Source organism: Trichechus manatus, unplaced genomic scaffold (genome assembly GCF_000243295.1).
Source record: "Trichechus manatus latirostris isolate Lorelei unplaced genomic scaffold, TriManLat1.0 scaffold00082, whole genome shotgun sequence".
NCBI classification, from domain to species: Eukaryota; Metazoa; Chordata; class Mammalia; order Sirenia; family Trichechidae; genus Trichechus; species Trichechus manatus.
This window is the reverse complement of record NW_004444018.1, coordinates 1238729-1258071: the sequence shown is the minus strand read 5'-3', so window position 1 is coordinate 1258071 and position 19343 is coordinate 1238729. Positions and strand designations below refer to the sequence as shown.

The 19343-nt window shown below is 40.4% G+C and overlaps 1 protein-coding gene and 1 long non-coding RNA gene across 4 annotated transcripts in view; one reads left to right on the top strand and one right to left on the bottom strand.

The window, feature by feature from the left end:
* The window catches only part of TLE1 (TLE family member 1, transcriptional corepressor), a 108364-nt gene that overhangs the window by 46559 nt on the left and 42462 nt on the right, over positions 1 to 19343 (top strand). The window contains exons 7-8 of one of the 3 annotated variants that reach the window (XM_023735768.1): positions 9666 to 9870; positions 10603 to 10619. The exons of 1 other annotated variant lie outside the window; for it this stretch is intronic. In XM_023735768.1, the coding sequence (XP_023591536.1) occupies positions 9666 to 9870; positions 10603 to 10619 (222 nt within the window). Of the gene's footprint in view, positions 1 to 9665; positions 9887 to 10602; positions 10620 to 19343 lie in introns of all 3 variants that reach the window. One more of the 3 variants, XM_012556952.2, reaches the window with a different exon arrangement.
* Positions 1387 to 16209, bottom strand: LOC111821410 (uncharacterized). The gene is made up of 3 exons (XR_002824838.1): positions 13740 to 16209; positions 12567 to 12570; positions 1387 to 1397 (listed from the first exon to the last, which is right to left on the bottom strand). It is a non-coding gene; the product is annotated as an uncharacterized LOC111821410 (long non-coding RNA).

The window sequence follows — 19343 nt, the reverse complement described above, 5'->3', positions numbered from 1 at the left end:
GCAATACCATCCACCTCGCAGGGCTTTTGTGAGGATAAGATGCTGGCTGGCAGCCTTCCCCCAGCACGAGGTTCCCGACGCCCTGAGCTGCGTTTTTGTCTGCCTGGCTTCTTTAAGTGCCTGTAGCCTATCTGGGGGCCCGGTTGGCCGAGCTCTTGTGAGGGGTGTTTGCTCTGAACAGCAGGCCGCCTCCTTCCTTGCTTTTCTAGTGGTTACGTGGATGTCGTTGTTGGAAATTAGACCCAGACAGATGCTCTTCTCCTGCCGTTAGTTGTCGTGCATGACTGACTTACAGTAAGGACACAGCGGTGGAAGAGCACAGCCATTCAGCTTTTGATGAACAAACTTAAAGTTCAGAACCGAGGGGGGAAAAGTTAAGTTTGGAACAGATAGAGAAGAGTGTTGAGAAGCAAAAATGTTGAGAAGCACAAGGTATCACTGGCTTCCTTACTCAACATAGCGTGCAAAGGGAACAATGGGTTAAATGGATCATTGTGATAGAATTGGAAAGGGAGAGAAGAAGGCCAGATGTCCAGTGGGGATTGTCCACCCCATGGCACAAAATTTAAAAAAAAAAAATTTTGAACAATTTTCCATAGCAATGCCTATGAACTTTAGGAGCTCAAGAAGGTGGGGGGTTAGAGTAGACAAACTTGTTTTCCTTTCTCACTGATTTGCATGTAATCTGACTTAACTTTTCATGAATATAACTTCTGTCAATGGCTGTGGAGCTCCAGTTGTTGGTCAGATTTATATATTCCTCCTTCATAGACAAATTTATAATTCTGTATGCTTTTTAAAACTTCAGTATGAAGTGAAAGAAGTCAAGGGTATTTTGTGATATCTGATGAGAGGTGTTTTTTGTAGGGGGTGGCTCGGTCTGTAGATTACTGATGTGTCTGTAAAAGGAGCCTTTCGGGCCGTCTGTACTTGAGAGATTGAGTTGTAGACCTAAAGGACTCTCCACTGCTGCATGAGATGATTGGTTTAAGGATTAGCAAAATGTTGGATTATTTTTCTCCTTTGACTGTAGCTGTCAGCTATCTGTGGTGTAGTGTGTGAAGTTTAAGAGGATGAGGTTAGCCTCTTATTCTTATAAGTATGCAGCTAATCCCTAGAAAGCCCATCAATAACTGGGCTGTAAGTTTCTTTATAAAACAAATTCACCCTCAGAGAATAATGCATATCCTGCTACCAAGAGCAGACGATGAAATGACTAAAACACGTGGTCGTCCAACTCTACTTGCTTATCTCTAGTGACATAACCTCTACTTAAATTCTCATGGCCCAGCCTTTGATTAAATTTCCAAAGGAAAAGCAGCAATATTGAAAGAAGTCTTCTGTGCATCCTGTGTCTTTGGTTGAGTTAGTTTGTTACTGCGAGTACAGCTGGGTGTCTCTCTGACAAAAGCAGGGCTTGGCCGCAGTCTCTGTGTTCTTCTGTGTAGGCCGTATGCTTTTTCGTCGTTATAAAAGTTGCTGATGCATTGTTTACTTCTCAAAACTAATATTGTGTAGAGTTTTGTTCTCCACATATTTTCATATGATTTTTACTTGCTACCTTGGAAGAAGACATAATATTTCCCCTCTTGATTTTAAGAGAGAGGAACTTAAGTCCCATAATAGAAGGTAGAGTTACTATGTGGTTTTTTAAATTTTTTTAATTGAGTTATAATTTATATACCACAAAATTCACCCTTTTACGGTGTATAATTTGGTGCACAAAAGTGCACAAAGTTGTGCAGTCATCACCACTATCTAATTCCAGAGTACTTTTCATCACTCCAAAAAGAATTAGCAATCACTTCCCATTCCACCTTGCCCCTTAGCCCTGGCAACCAGTAATCTACTTTACGTCTCTAGGGATTTGCCTTTTCTGGACATTTCATGTAAATTGAGTTATACCGTATGTAGCATTTTATGTGTGGCTTCTTTGATTTAGAATAATGTGTACAGGGTTCATCTGTGTAGTAGCATGTAACTATACTTCATTCTTTTTTTCTTTAACTTTCTATTTTTTATGAATAATATTCCACTATACAGACATACCACATTTGTTTATCCATCCAGCAGTAAGATGGACATTAGAGTTGTTTACACTTTTTGGCTTTTATGAATAATGCTGCTGTGAACATTTGTGTAATACAGGTTTTCATATGGATGTATGTTTTCAGTTCTCTTGGGTATATACCTAGAAGTGGAATTGCTAGGTCATGTGGTAACTCTCTTTTTAACCTTTTGAGCATTAGAAAGGCTGTTTTCCTAAGTGGTTGCACTATTTTATATTCCCACCAGCAGTGTATGAGGGTTCCAGTTTTTCCACACCTTCTCCGACACTTCTAATTGTCCATCGTTTTTTATTCTGGCTATCCTAGTGGGTATGAAATAGTATCTCATTGTCATGCTGATTTGCGTTTCCCTGATGGTTACTGATGTGGAGCATCTTTTCATGTGCACTGTGTGGTTTTTGAAGAATATCTAAACATGGACTTTAAAAACTTATTCTAATTTAGGCCTTTAAATCCTAAGGCTCTGATCATTGTCACAACCCTTAAGTCCATCCAGGGAAGGTGGGGCAAACAAGGCAGGGTGGCTGTGCAGGATGAGTTGGCCTACATGGACGAGCTGACATTCAGAAGGAATGGAAAACAAAGAAAACCGAAGCAGTTGCCCTCATGTTGACTCTAACTCATGGCAACCCCATGTGTGTCAGAGTAGAACTGCTTCATAGTGTTTTAATGTTATTGTTGTTAGGTGCCGTCAAGTCACTTCTGACTCATAGCGACCCCGTGCACAACAGAACGAAACATTGCTCTGTCCTGTGCTATCCTCATAGTCGTTGCTGTGTTTGTGCCCATTGTTACAGCCACTGTGTCAACCATCTCATTGAGGGTCTTCTTCTTTTTTGATGACCTCCTACTTTACCAGCACGATGTCCTTCTCCAGGGACTGGTCCCTCCTGATAACATGTTCAAAGTATGTGGGACGAAGTCTTGCCATCCTCGCTTCCGAGGAGCACTCTGGCTGTACTTCTTCCAAGACAGATTTGTTCGTTCTTTTGGTAGTCCATGGCATGTTCAGTATTCTTCGCCAACACCATAATTCAAATGCATCTATTCTGCTTTGGACTTCTTTATTCATTGTCCAACTTTCACACGCACAGGAGGTGATTTGCAAACACCATGGTTTGGGTCAGGAGCACCTTGGTTCTCAAAGCGACTTCTTTGCTTCTTAATGAGTTTTAGTAACTGTGACTTTTTGGAAACAGATCACCAGGCTTTTCCTCCAAAACATAGGTCCTGAAAGGGTGGGTTGGAACCGCCAATCTCTTAATTAGTAGTCCAGCGCTTAACTGTTGGCACCGCTCGAGGACTCCGAGGAGTAGAATTGAGTTCAAATCCTTCTTAGAGGTTTAGGTTCTTTGCTCTTGCAGCCTGCCTCCAGATACGCCATCCTTTTGCCTCTGTGTGTCAATTTATCTCTGCACTCCTTCTTTGAGACGGGCCCTTCAAGGGGATGTTACTTTTTTTTTTTTATTGTCTGCAAGTGATTTGAGAATTCTTGGCCCCAGTAAGCAGTTCCTGCCTGTTTATCACCCTTGCCCCTCTTTAGGAGAGAGGCCATTCACATAATGGGAGGTTTTCAGATAACTTCTGTAGCAGTGTCCTTGATGTTTCTGCTGCCAGACAGCCCTTTCCTACTTGTTCACTGTAGCATACCAATTTTTTTTTTTCCTGCAGCCTCCCAAGATAGAGTGTTTTAAAGAACAGAGAAATAGCAGAAATCAAGGAAGAGTGATTTGGAGAGAACTGTCAACAAATGCTACTTTTCACATTTTTTTTTTTTTTAAGTGTTTAAATACCAAGTGCTATAAATACCACTTACTGTCACTCTTTTAGCATCAGAGATGACATTTCAGGGCATGGATTTCAGTTGTGGTTGGGTTAAGTTTGTGATCTTTGTGACATAGTTTTCTTAAAGGTATGAAGTGGGTTAGATTACAGAAATTAAAGCTGGTTCAGGGATTGGCAGAGCAGAGCTCAGCATCTGGTGAGGATAAAACTGGTGTTGGCCTTTGTTCTCATACTGGGTGTCCTTCGTAGTTGTATAGGCAGTTCGGTGGTATGGCTGCATGGGCTGTACCTGCGTTATAGGAGCAGAAATATAGAAACCACCACACCATTCCATTAAAACCCTGAATGTAAACAGCAAAGTCAGTTTCATGATAGTGACCTAATTGACTTGCGCTGCACTAGGTAAAATGGGAATTAAAATGTGTGGCTGTTGTTTGACATGGGTAAGGTTCCTTTATTCTTTGAGGCTTTTAGGTATCATGAACCCAGGGCTTGGTATGTGTTTTACTTGTCTCACTCACAGCCTTCTTAAATTGTTTGGGTAAAGAGCAAGTGCATTATCTCCTTCTCCCTAAACCTTAACCTTGCCATGATCCACTTTGAGCACCACAACACCAGTATGAAGAGTTCCCAGGCCAGCTCTTTCCCAAATTGTTTATAAAATATGAATTTTTTCTTCTTTTTGGTTTAGTTTGGAATTGGTAGTGGAGGCAGCTCTAGAAAGCAGATGCTCAAGTTTTGAGTTGTGACAGTGTGCTCGGATGTTGATAAAGGGACAGGGAATACGTGAATGTTTAAAAGTGTTCTTATTTTTGAAATAACACTTTGGCAATCCGCTTGGCACGCAAGAGCACGAATTCTCATGTAATGGGACACAGGTCAGGCTTAGATCTGGACCGCAGTTTTTCAGCAGCCTCAGCACTACTGACATTTTGGGTTTGATAATTCTCTGTTGTGGGGGGCTGTCGTGTGCATTGTAGTGTTTAACAGCATTGCTGGCCTCTACCCACTAGCGGAAGCATCTTCCAGCAGTTGTGACAACCAAAAATGTCTCTAGACATTGCCAGATGTCCCCAGTCTAGATTGATAGCCTGAGAACCGCAACTGTTTTGCTAAAAACCACCATTTTCTAACAATAGCTTTACAAACAGTTTTGCATGTTTGTTCTGTCCTGTGTAAATCTGCAAGTGTTAATTTTTTTAAAAATGTTAGCTAATTATCATGAACTAATGAATGGATAAGGAGCCCTGGTGACACAGCAGTTAAGTGCTCGGCTGCTAACCGAAAGGTTGGCGTTTGGAACCTACCAGCTGCTCTGTGGGAGAAAGAGGTGGCAGTCTGCTGACGTACAGATTACATCCTTGGAAACCCTATATAGGACAGTTCTTCTCTGTCCTATAGGGTTGCTGTGAGCCCGAATCAACTTGAAGGCAGTGGGTTTGGTTTTGATTTTGGAATGAATGTATAGATGGTTGAATTTTCCCACCCTTGCTATCATGTTTTAAACCGTCTTAATGGTTTCCCAAATGTTATCTACGGGTTTTGGTCTGTAGAGGACAGATGCAGTGTTTTATCTTGAAAATGAACTTCTTGTTGTTAATCACCTACTTCTGAGAGAAGCCAGAAGCATCTTTGTTTAGTCTTTAGTATTCTTTACAAACTTCCTTGGAAGAGAGGCGGAAGCAAGGGATAGCCTCTCTTTTCAAATGTAGGGATAGGCATTGGGAAGTTGGGACTAGAGAGATGACTCTTATATCCTGTCTCGGTCTACCGTACCCAGGTAGCCCAAGGTGAGCAGCGTAAAACAATTGAACTTTATTCTCTCATGGTTCTGGAGGTTAGTAGTCTGAATTCAGGGTGTCAGCAGGGTTGTGTTTGCTCCGAAGGCCCTAGGAGAACGTCCTTTCTTGTCTCTTTCCCACTCCTGGTAGCCCCACGGGCCCCTGGGCTTGTAGCAGCAGTATAAATCGGTGTTCACGTGGCTGTCTTCCCTCTGTCTCTTCTCCTTTCATAGGATACCACTCAGAGTGGATTAGGACCCACCTACTCCAGTATGACCTCATGTTAACTGATAACATCTGCAAAGACCCTATTTCTAAAGTGTCACATACACAGGTACAGGGCTTAGGACTTTTTTGGGGACGTAGTTCAGTCCATACCAGCACTCACTGGTAGCACATCTAAGCACAAACTCGATTTGTCACTGCCATCAAGGCCAGGCAGTGACAGTGGATGTATCTCTGAGTATGGGGGCAGTATCAGTTCCGTGGCAGAATTCACACCTTCCATGAGGGAGACCCAGGTTTGATTTCCAGCCAGCGCACCTCATGTACAGCCATGACCTGTCTGTCAGTGGAGGCTTGCCTGTTGCCGTGATGCTGGATATAGGATTATAGGATTCAGCGGAACTTCCAGACTAAGACAGACTAGGAGGAAAAATCTGGTAATCTTCTTACGAAAATCAGCCAGTGAAAACCCTATCAATCACAATGGTCTGATGCGAAATCGGTCATGGGGATGGCTCAGGAGCGGGCAGCGTTTTGTTCTGTTGTACATGGGGTCGCCGTGAGTCGGGCTGACTCAGCAGTCGCTAACAACAACAGCAACGTAATCACTATGAAATGGGAGCAGTGATGCCACACTCCATTCTTCAGGCATGTTCTGAGCTCAGGCTGAATAATGGCATGAAAATATTATTTATGAGCCCTGGACACCAACATTAAAAAAAATAGAATGAGAGATAGTAGTGTATGCATTTCTTGTACCACAGCATCTTCAACAGTTGTGATCCATCCTATCACATCACTGCATAGTACTCCTTCTAGTTTGATAGATTTTTTTAAAAAAACTTCAAAATGGCCAAACTAAGGATGGAAGAGGCCAGTTACCTCTAATAACAGACAGTGATCTGTTACTTCAAGGCACCTGGGAAGTGAGATCCGGGTACCAGTGGAGTCAACCCATGGCCAGTTAGGCTGTTGAATATCCCTGTTGATAATTGTTAGCCTACATTTTGGGTTTAACGACACGTCTATTTCACAGCCATGGTGAAGCCCGTTTATTATAGACACTAGGCTTTCTTTTCAGTAATACATCATTGTTCTGTTTTCCAGTTCCTCTTTCTAAAAGCTAACTTGGGTTTGGGGGAGTATCTTTCCTTCTTTCTTGTGTATTCAAATATTACCTGCATATGTGTTTGGTGGTGCAGACGGCTAAGCGCGTGGCTACTAACTGAAAGGGTGATGGTTTGAATCCACCCAGAGGTGCCTTAGAAGAAAGTCCTGGCATTCTACTTCCGAAAGGTCATAGCCATTGAAAACTCTGTGGAACACAGTCCTTCTCTGACACTCGTGGGGTTGCCATGAGTCAGAGCCAACTGGATGGCAACAGGCTTTTTTTTTTTCTCCTATGTTTACTCTGACGTAAAACTCCATCTCTGAAGTCTTCTGGTGACTCCATGCTTGGTGTTTTGGGGGATGGGTGGTGATAGGATGGTGTCCTCCACCCTGTGGTTAATTTCCTTCCCCTCTGCTTAGCCTCGCTCATCTCCTTTAATCAATGCTGTGCTTAATTACCCTGCTGCACTTGCTTGTGTATGCATCGTTGCACTCCCCACCCCACAAGCCGGACATAGCTCTGTCTCTCCAAGTAATGATAGTAATTGCCAGTAGGGCAGACCTGTTCCTCATCCTTCTCTGAGCACATTTCTTATGGCAGGTGTCTAGTTTCTAATTAAGTGCTAATGAGCATGCCTAGTGGACCGTGACGCTGCTGCCAGCTCCTTCAGTTTTATGTCTTGCTATTGCCGAGCTATTAAAAGGCGACAGAGCAAGAATTAGTGTCTTTGGGATGACAGGAAGGTGATTTTATGGGTATAGAAAATTGTTATTATGATCTCAAATGGTGAATGAGTAGTTTATAAATACTCTCCACGAATACTACTAATGCTGACTGTTCTGACCTCACCTCCTTTTGCATTTTTCCTCTAATTAAAACTGTGCTCGCTTTGGAAGGAATGGAGGTTTTAAAAAAAGGTTGGCTCCTGAAGATTTTCTTAAAGCTGCTAGGTGTGGTTGGAAATTTACTGTAAAATTACCATAGACAGCTGATTTCTGGTGTTCACTGATGCCGTTTTCTTCTTGAGGGTAAGAAGCATGTTTAGGACTCAATTTAAAGACCAGTGTTCTGGGTGGAAATAACTGAAGATCTGGCGTGAAGATTTAGTAAAATTCATTACATGAAAGGAGTAATAAATAAAACAAGTAATTGAATCCCAGGGAAGTGAGCACAAATCAGAATCTTGAGAATTTTCTAACATTACACCTTGGAAATTGAGCTTTAATCATTTCTACTGTCTCATCAAGAATGAGTTTTATGTTGGACAGCTGAAATGTGTCCAGATTTATGGTGCAGGGGCCATTTCTTGGATACTTTCTCATTTTGTACAACATGGTGTTAAATACAGCATATGAGAGCAACAATACTTTTAATGTGAACAGATTTATAATTTCTGGAATGGATGTCGTGGAAAAGGCATTTGGGGTTGGGGACTTGCATAAGCGTGGTTAGAGTCCCACACACTGGTTAAAGCTACTTTTCCTTGTCAAGATCTTAACCTTTCTAGGTGTCAGCGTTTTCACCTGTAACATAGAAGTGGTGGGGTTGAGATGCAGGGCTTAGGAGAAAGGAGGGATAAACAGTGTTACCTTAAGGTTTCTTCCAGCTACGGCAAGCATGGTTCCCCGAAACATCCACTCTGTTTTATGACAGTACAATAAAGAGGGCTCAGCTTTAGGGGTCATTTCTTCATTGACTCCAGTGCCTTCCTGCCTAGTGGGAGAAGCTCATCAATTTACTAGACGTCTTTTGAGCCTTCATTCCTTGTGTGAGGAGAGAATACTCCAACTTCCTCATAGTTCTGTGAGAGTTTAATGAAGTAAGGGTCATACAAGTGCCTGTGTGGTGCATAATTGACAATCCAGATACTATTTCTTTCTTCTTTTGGATTCTGTTAATTGAAGACAGTATTTTTGTTTCGTCTCAGCATACCATTGTGGTAAGTTAGTGCAAGAGTACAGGGGTAAAATGGAGTCACCTAATAACTGGTAACTGGAGTCCTTGAGTGGTACAAATGGTTAATGTTCTTGGCTGCAAGCCAGGTTGGAGGTTCAAGTCCCCCTAGAGGTGTCTTGACAGAAAGGCCTGGTGATTGACTCCTGAAAAACCATTCATTGAAAACCCTATGGAGCACAGTTCTACTCTGACAGACACAGGGTCGCCATGAGTTGGAGTCAACTTGACCGCAGTGGGTACTGGTAGTTGAGAGTAGGGTTGGGTTACTGTTTTTTTTTTCAGATGCACCCCCTTCCCCCAACACAGAGTGAGTCTTAAATCTCTGGCATCTTAAATTCAGAGACACTGGGTTTTATACTTGGAGGCCTGTAGAGGTGGAACTAATATTTGAATGCTTACCAGCTTAGCCAGGCTTGCTAATGGTAACCAGCTCCACTCATTGCAGGTGAGTTATGCCAGAAAGTTACAGTGTAGATCTGAGGATTATATTTGGGGGAGACGGGGAGAGAGAACTGAGTAGGTAAAAGAAGCTTTTGATGAAGTGAAAGCACTAATCACATTTTTCCCCTTTTCTCCCTGTTTCTTCCTTCACTTCCTTCATGTGTGTTTAACCTGTTCTGTTTCTTCCATCATTTCATATCATGTCTGCTTTTTCCTGGATGCTGCCACCACCACCACCATTACCACCTCCTCCTCCTCTTCCTCCTCCTCCTCTCCCACCACCACCGCCATCAACAGCAGCAGCAGTTACAAGCTCAGCATCTCTCCCACGGCCATGGACCCCCAGTACCCCTCACACCTCACCCTTCGGGACTTCAGCCTCCTGGAATCCCACCACTCGGGGGCAGCGCCGGCCTCCTGGCGCTGTCCAGTGCCCTGAGTGGGCAATCTCATTTGGCAATAAAAGATGACAAGAAGCACCATGATGCAGAGCACCACAGAGGTGAGAGGCCGGGCAAGCCAGATTAGGACTTGGTCCTAATACTCATACAGTGCTGCAAAATTGTGTGCATCGCTAACGAAAGCCCCACCCTATACAGAGAGAAAACAATGAGATAAGAGGAACTGTAGCAAAGCTTTGCCACTGAAACACGGTTCACCCTGGAAGTTTTCAGGGCTTGACGTGGAGATTTGTAGCTTTCTCAATCTCTTTAGATTGCAGGCATCTTGACATCTTGGCAACGGCTTATTTAATGCCAGTGGCCTGTACCATATTATGGAAAACTGTTAACTGCTTAATTGGGTAATTTTCAAAGAAAGTAATGTTGTTAAATGGGGCGAAATAAGAAGTTAAATTTGAAAGTGAATGTGTTCAAATGAAAGGTTTGATAATTGCATCTGTTACTACTTAGTTTCATAGGCTTTAATTCTAGTATGCATTAAATATTGGGCAAAATTGCACTTGACTAATTTTTTGAAGAAAAGTAATTTATTCTGTCAAGAAATAAAAAAAATAGGCTTTGTGTATGGTTAAACTGTAAATCTTATGTTTACAAAATACTGTAATTTTCAGGAAATCACTGTATTAGGAATGTGCAATGACATATAAATAAAAGCCATTTTTAAAACTGTTTGGGGCTTGTGTTCTAATTATTCCCCCCTTTTTTTTATTTCTGTTCTTGCCTCTGTGTCTGAACGGGCATGTCTGTGCGTTTCTTGGTTACCTCGGGAGCAGACAGAGAACCGGGCACAGTAAGTACCCAAGCGCCTGCTGCACATAAACACACGCTCTTTCCTACAATGCTTTCCAAGCTGTCTTCCTTCAAACACAGGCTCAGACACACATACTCTCCCTTCTCTCAGTGCCCGGGATCCCCCGCCACCCTTTTTTTTTTTTTTTTTGGTATGACTATTTCCCTCCCTCTTGTCTTTTCTATAAAACTTGGGTTAGATGAAAGGGGCATGGGGCAAAACTGTTTGCTATGATTACCCACTTGGGTATATACTTTGATCTATATGTGTCCTAGCCCCACTTAAAAATATGTTTATTATTATGTTCTGAGGCCAGGTTGCCTGTCATTTAAAAAAAATAAAATATGTATATATATATAATCAGTTTTACACATAAGAGGTCAAAATCCATAGGTGAAATTGGTTTGTAATGTGTTACTTCTACCTAAGCTGTTCATTATCCTCTGCGAATGCATCTTAGTTGCTAGGTTTCCATATCTAGCTTTCTTTTCTTAATTGTCCTTGGGGGGTGAACTTGAACTTAAATTTATTTTAGATCAAAGAGCCGAGCATGAATAAGCCCTTGAAAATAAGGAAATTCAACAGATGAGGCTGTGTGCTTCTAGAATTCATCTTTTCAGCAGCCTAAGTCTTAACCCCGTTTTGCACATAATACACGTTTGATTTGTACGTATATCTGTCCACCAGTTAGCTGGGTGGGAGATCCATGTCTAAAATGCGTCTCTTAAATCTTAAATTTTGACTGTCTTAAATCTAAAATGGTAAAAGATGGGATACTGAACTTTTGCAGTATTCTGCTACTGTTTTTGTTGAGAGTTTGGGGGAAGATATACAAATCTTTTCCAATTTGGAAAGTTAAAAATTTCTTTTTTCTCTTTTTCTACTACCTAGAATGCGTAGCTACTTCTGAAATTCTCTTTGAGATATCTTGGTGTACTTTATGTATCAGAGTGTGTTTGGAAGAGTGGGTAAGGGAAAAGGTAGCTGGTTTTTAAATTCTTGTACTAGAAATTTTCTCTGGAAAATGTTGGAAGGAGAAGAGGGGAGAAAAAAATGTATAGCTAGGGAGTAAAATATCCTACTCACAAAGTACAAACGTAAGTAAACTGACTTTGATTTATGGAGGTGACATTTATGTTTTGCTGTTTCAGTGTCCCTGTAGAGTGTCATCTTTTCTGCCATGTTCATTCACTAGAGTGTCAAATACAAATACCTAATCCTGGACCAGAGGCTAGAGATGGCAGAAGAAGACAATATGTCAGGAAAGCTCCTGTCCTTTAGCTTACTACGTGCTTATAATTTACTCTAGGTTTGGGACTGTATTTTAACTTTTTATTCTTCCCACCAATTGGTTTCAGTTTAAATTACTGTATATTTATTAAGTGCTGAAGCATATATAAGACAGTATGGGAATTGTATCTGCACACATATTCACAGGCCCTATCTCAAAGAGTCAAAGTCTCCTCTGCTAAAACAAATAAGTATAGAAAGTTTCAGCAAAAGTTCTAGACGGTTGTAGAAGTGATACCACGGTTTGCACCTCTGAAATGACAGTGGCATGAATAAGTGGTTTGCACACTTAAGCTATTAGAGGCATTTCTCGTACTATTCCATGTGTCCGTATTTTTTAGTATAATAACTTCCAATTTGTATTTTTGGCTGAAAAATGTAAGCAGTTTTTTAATTCATTGTGGGGATGAGAGTCAGGTGAGTGGAGGAAGGATGATTATTTGTACCCTTGAAGTACAGTCATTCTTGGATTTTAGGCAGTTGTGGGTTGACTGTGTTAGAGTTAGCAGTCAGTGAAAATGTGGTATATATGCTATATAAACCAATCTATAAAATAGTAACGACTTATGTATCATTGCATGTCCTTTTTCATACCAAATTTTTGACAAAGCATCAGACACTCATTTTAATGAGTATTTGCAGAATAAGTATGTATACGCTCCTTCTTGATGAATTACTGCAAAATACTACTTTGCTGCTGATGATATAAAAATGGGAAAACTACACTAATCTGTAACGTAAACATTTGATGTAGTCTGTCAAGAGGAATTAAATTGCTTACTATCCGTATTAAGTGGGATTTTACTGCAGTTAAAAAATAAAATTAAGTAGCTGTTATGGATTGAATTGTGTCCTCCAAAAATATGTGTTGTAATTCCTAATCTGTATGCCCTTGTTTATAATCTCATTTGGGAATGGGTTGTCTTTCTTATGTTAATGAGGCAACACTAGTGTAGGGTGTGTCTTGAGTTACTCTCTCTTGAGATATGAAAAAGATTAAATACGCATGCAAAAAGTAGAGATGGGGAAGAGAGATGCCAAGCCACATGAAAATTGTCCAGGAGCAGAAGCTCAGAAGAAGCAAGGATCTTCTTCCAGAGCTAAGAGAGAGAAAACCGTTCCCTAGAGCCAGCACCCTGAATTGGGACTTCTAGCCTCCTAAACTGTGAGAAAATAAATTTCTGTTTGTTAAAACCACCCATTTGTGGTATTTCTGTCATGGAAGCATTCGACAACTAAGACAGTAGCTCTTCAAACGTTGTGTAAAATTGAATACAAAAGGCATAGGTAATGACATGATGCCAGCTGTTAGTGCCAAACATTACAGTACTCATCTGTTTAATAAAGTGGTTTGAATCATGAAGTCTTAATTTCAGTTGGTAGTTGAGAAAGTCAGTTGATTGCTCTGGACTGCTGTTGCTATAGGACACTAGTTTCAAACTTTTACACTCTTAAAATTATTGGGGACCCCAAGGAATTTTATATGAGTTTATATGTTTTGATATTTACTAGTTTAGAACTAAAACATGAAATTAAAATAACCGAAGCATAAAACACAGAATTTTAAAATCACTTAAAAATTATATATTACCCATTACATATTAACATAAATAACTTTTCTAAAACAGAAATTTAGAGGGAAGTGTGGCTTTGTTCTATATGTTCACAAATCTCTTCAATGTGTGGCTTTAAAAGAGAATGGCTGGATTCTCAGCTGCTTCTGTATTCATTCTGTTGTTATACATTGTTTTGATTGAAGATATGAAAAAAATCTGGCTTCATATACAATTGTAAGGGTCTCTGGGATCCTCAGGGGCCCTTGAACCTGACTTTGAGAACTGTTGCCATGGGGTTACACCAGTCTGGAATTTTGTCAGAACTACTTCGTCTTAGTTTTTCCCTGTTTATGTGTTGATCAAATTATTTATGTCAAGTGCAAAAATCAGAGGGTATGTGGGTAGGTATGGATTTTATCTCTAAGCCTAAAACTGGTTGGTATGCAGTGTTTTTTTTAATAACAAAATTACTCAATTTGTTAGTTTAAAGTTAATATGGTAGAAAAACAAGTGAAGCTTAATACAACCCATTTTTATGTAAAAGCTAAGAAATGAAAGTACTGAGTGGAAAATATGGACACTTCTTTTATTTCTAAAAGAGATGAATGATAAAAATTAGTAACTTTTTAGAGGTATATTTTGCTGTTGATTGTAAACAGAGTTGACTACTGTTTTTCTAATTCTCAAAATATATGTGTGTGTGTATATATATATATATTTTTTTTTTTTTTTACAAATGTCCGCTTAACAGAGTGCTACGGTTTAACAAATGTGAAATGATCTAACAGAGGCCTTTATTTCTTCAGTAGTATTAAAAATAACTTTAGATATTTCAATTAAAGATATATTAAATATTGGCTATTGCTTATGGGGATATTAAATGGAATTAGAGAATAGGTAAGTAGTTACATGGCTTTTAAAAATATACATGATAGGATGTGTGCTTAAGTACTTTCATTCATTTAACAAATACTTATTGAGCACTTACTGTGTGCCAAGGACTGTTTGAAGCACTGGGTATACTTGCTGCCATTTTGCAATGATCCCCCTTGAGGTCCCAGTTAAATGTTTGTTAAAATGAATGAAGAACATTGAAATAACCTAACCCATGTGATCACTGTATAGAACTTTTAGAAAAGGCAGAAGACTCTGGAGACTCTAGGGCACACTCCAGAGCAGAGGGTCTGTAAACTTAGGGTCCACTGGTGGGCTTCAGAAGGCCCTTGAGCCCCCCTGAAATTGCTACAGAGCACTGTGGATCTCTGCTCTTGTGCGTAATTGCGGGGAGAGAGCATGATTTTCATCAGTCTGAAAAGGGGTCCCTGACTCAGAAAAGTTAAGCACCATTCACCTGCCTTTGATGCCCTGTGGCTCAACACCATCATTTTATCAATAAGACAAGTTCAAGGAGGTTGGGGATCTGTTAGTCAGCAAAGGCTGAGATTTAGATGATGTCTTTCTGAAGGATTGTGTCGACACTCCTGTAACTGATTTCTAAATTTATTAGGGTTTCGTATTTAGAACTTATTTAATAAGTTAGTTATGCCAGTCATTCAGTTTCTTTAATCTATATTTTGTTTTTCTTCTCTAACTTTTCTCATTCTTCATGGCTACTGGATTGGTTATAGTTAAATAGCGGAGGTAGGACCAGATCCTAGCTAAGGACTATCCACTGCTTTCTCTTTTGTCAAATCAACACCTAAGCAGTATAGAGGGCAAGGGAGGGATAAATGCAAGGCTTGATTTGGAGAATATTTTATTGTTGATCTTTTTCTAAAGTTAAAAAAATATACATCTCATTAACTCCAGTGGCTATTTGGGACCGCAGCAGCAGGGGGTGGGGAGAGGTGGGGATAATAAAAAGAACATGGGTCTTGGACAGAGGTAGACCTGAGGGGAATCCTGGCTGCACAGGCAAGTTTTTTCACCCTTTTACCTTTCTGGACTTGTGTGAAACAGTGGTAATAGCCGCTGCCTCACAGAGTGAGGGTTAAGGGACTGGAAGGCGTCAGAGCATAGCAGGAATGTTGCCCTCTCTTTTTCTGCAGCATAGCAAGACAACAGTAAATGCATTATTGGTCACGCTCCGGGTAATGATTTGTAATTTCCTTTCCTTGCTTTTTAAAATACAAATTATGTGAGCTCTGTGGACAAAGCACTTGTGGATGTGAGGGATCCTGTGACAAAGTGGTGGTTACTGGTGTTTCTCAGTATGCCGGGACCAGGAAACTGATCCCACCCTCTTTTTAACTTCATTTGTCTCATGATATTCAAATTAATCAAAGGTAAAACGAGAGTAGGAGGAATGTTTTCACCTAAGTATTTATAAGTTAATCTTGACCCGATGTATATCAAGGAATTGCCTGGAAGTAATCGATAAAACAAGATTAATTACTAAAATTTTAATTTTCAGGCATAGTAGAAAACACTGAGTTTTCTTAGCAGTTGCCTCAGTGGCTTTTCATTTCACAGAATTTAAAACTGTATTCTTAAAATTATATATATATATATATCCCCTTTGGAAAACTGGCATCACTGCCATGAGAAGGGTGAATCCCTGAAGAAAGGAAAGCCTGGGTTTCTAGATTGTCACGTACCTGCACCAGGTGGTACATGGCATCTGTTTACTCTGGATGAGGGAACTGAGCAGGTGGGTATTGGGGCCTATGTGCAACTGGATAAATGGTCAGATATTACCTTACTGTGATTCAGGTCTTCGAACCGGGTTTGGTCTGGTTTAACCCCCCTGCTGTGAATTTTCATTTCCACCCCAGATACATTGAATCAGAATCTACATTTTAACAAGGGCTCAGGTGATTCTTATGTAACCCAGAGATCTTGTTAAAATGTAGAATCTGATTCAGTATATCTGGGGGTCCACCCAGAACAAACCAGTTCAAAGCCCTGTGACTGCAGTGAAAATAGGGCATCTTTTCTTTAATTTTTTTTTTTTTTTTTAATTTAAAAAAGGCAGGTAGAGAACATTTTCCCCTTCTTACACCTTTTTTAGACTTCAGTTTGTGCTCAGTAATCAGAAAACTTCATGTCCACCATCTTGGGCAGGTTTTGTTTATTTTGTTGACCCCCATAATCGTTTTTATCTTTCCCTCTCTGGAACAAAGGTAGGTAACGAACTTGGAGCCTCCATCTTTCATGTGATCAGTAACCAGTTGCCATGGAGTTGATTCCAGCTCATAGTGTGTGTGTCAGTAGAAAACTGCTCCATTAGAGTTTCTGACGGCTGCTTTTTTGGAAGTAGTTCACCAGACACCTCTGGATGGACTCAAATTTCCAACCTTTTGGTTAGCAGGCAAGCGCATTAACCATTTGTACCAAAGGACTCCTAGAGATGTGGATGTAAGAGCTGTGAAGTATCCAAATAATTCACACAGTTTTGTCCTGGCCAGTTTCAGGGCCTTTTCCTGCATCTGAATGTACCTCATCAAAGACTGGAGAACTAGGAGGGCCAGTCAGTAACAGCTAAGTAGCTCTTACAGAGCATGCTTGTAAAAAAGGTCTTTAATATAGAAATTACTTTTTCCTCTCATAAGATTCTGAGTTGTGGAATGAGGTCATTTAAAATTATTTTTATAAATACTTTTTGTCAGTTCCAGAGTTTTTGTTTTGTCTGGAGAAGGAGGGCCGAAGGACAAGTTGTGGGGGTGCGTGGGGGGAGGGCATCATAGAGGGTGACAGTGAGGGTACTGTATGGGTTGATACCCTTTCCAGCCCTAATCGTCACTGGTTCTGTGAATCTGTGTGACTGAGTCTCCCGTCTGCATTCGGATGCATTTGGGCAGTGCTTTATTCTTAGGTCAGGGTGTGAGAACACGGTGGCTGTCTCCTACATTTCACGTTTAAACTGTATAAGCAATAGATGTGTACCTTTCAGACCTGCTGTACAGCCAGGGCTTTTCATGTGTGATGTGGTTGCCAGGTGGACACATTTCCATTTTTTTCATGTTGTTGACAAGTGGGGATCCCATCAGTTTTATGGATTAAGAAAAGCATTTACTGCAGCGTCGAGCAGGATATGATATGTGAGTGACCAGTTGGACTGCAGCAAAAAGTACAGCGCAGGGTGACGGCTTAATTGGTGCCAAGTATAGATGGGGAAGGCACACAGATGTGATGGGGTGTGTTGTTGCCTAATTGTTTTAATGTTTGTCGAGAAGTTAATTGACGGTGTAGAGTGTGCTAGCAAATTAGGTTCCCACTGCCTTAGTGTAACTGAGGATAAATGAGGTGTCATGAGTTTCCAATCTGTACCTCTGACACAAACACTTTTCCTGCAGGGAGGAGAAAGTTCCCAAGGGGAATCAGCAAGGCAGCTAAAGAAATCCATTTGAATAATGTGCATTATTTTCACATTAGGGAAACCTGTCTAGCTTTTGTTGTATCCATAAGTGAGTTTTCCTTTTAGATTTGCTGCTGATGGTTTCAACATTTAGACTTGGTTGGCAGAAGTGGTGCTTTGAGGTCCCAGGATACATGAAGGCTCTGTAACAAGTTTTCTGCACCAACTGTATGTTTCGTTAAACTTGTCTTTCTTTCATATTTTCTGGAGTTACCTTCCAAAATATATTAGCGTACATGAACAATTATTCCTGTTAAATTGATAAGGAAAAGTCTAGGAACAAGACTTTAAAGACTGGTTTTTATCTTTATTGTGGCAGCTGGATCTTTGCTACCTTTGTCTTGGGTAGGTGTTTAGAGCATGGATGTGAAAGAATCGTTGTCCATAATGGTCAGATTAGGATAAATGTAATATAGAGTCCAAATCTTGACATTTTATTTTGACTAAATTGGATGCTCTTTGGGATTCAGTAGGTTCTTCTATTTGCGCTGAAAGTTCTTATATGAAAGTATGGTTTAATAATTACATTCTGTTTATTTTGAGAGACTGTATTGGATACTTGTTACCCACTAGGTTCACACACTTTGCCAACTAACTAGTTAAATTGCATCCATTTAACTACAACACGGAAAGGCCCTGGTATATTGGTTTTTTTTTTTTTTTTTGGTAAAATATATCTAACAAAAAGCTTGCCGTTGTAACTATTTTTAAGTGTACAATTCAGTGACATTGATTAAAGTCACCATGTTGTGACACCATCAACACTATCCATCCATTTGGCATGTGTGTTTATAAAACATGGTTCCCGCGGTTAAGAAACTGTGCTCCAGAGCATGAGTCTGGATTTGACTACTCAGGGCAATGGACGCCGGGTGTAATACTGGAAGACCTGTCACATTGGCTCTTTGCTCACTCTCATACTGTCCTTAACTGTCACATCACTGTTACTGCCAGTAGCCGTGACACTCAGGAAGCATATATAAATAATATGGGACAATTCTCCTGTTGCCTGTGAAGATGCCCACTGAGATTTTATGTTCTCAAAAAATCCCAAATTTTCCTAAGAGGGAGTGGTCTCTTCCCATGTTTTCTCTGTGCTTGCACCTCCTCTAGCCATCCCATGGGCTGCATCTACATATAACTGGAGAGAAAGTCATGCTAGTTGGGCTGATGGGTCTTCGGGGCCCTCTTTCTGTCTCTAGAACCGAGCATTCCAACGGGATCTTTTTTGAAAGACCTGCCAGATACGCCTCTCCCTCTACCATTTTACTTGGAACTATACCCGTAAGTGTGTGTAACACATAAGGTGTAGAAAATAATTGTGGTTTTGTTGAAGAATAGAATTCTAGTTTGTTTTGAAAACATAACTGTGTTTTCAGATTTTGATTTGCTCAAATCTGTAATATTTTCCATGGGCTGTATAACTTCTATTTTGAGTTTTTGTAGAAGATGTGAGATAAATAAGATGCTTTTGTTTAGTTCCTAACAAAATTTTAAAACAAAGGAAAACTTATATACAGC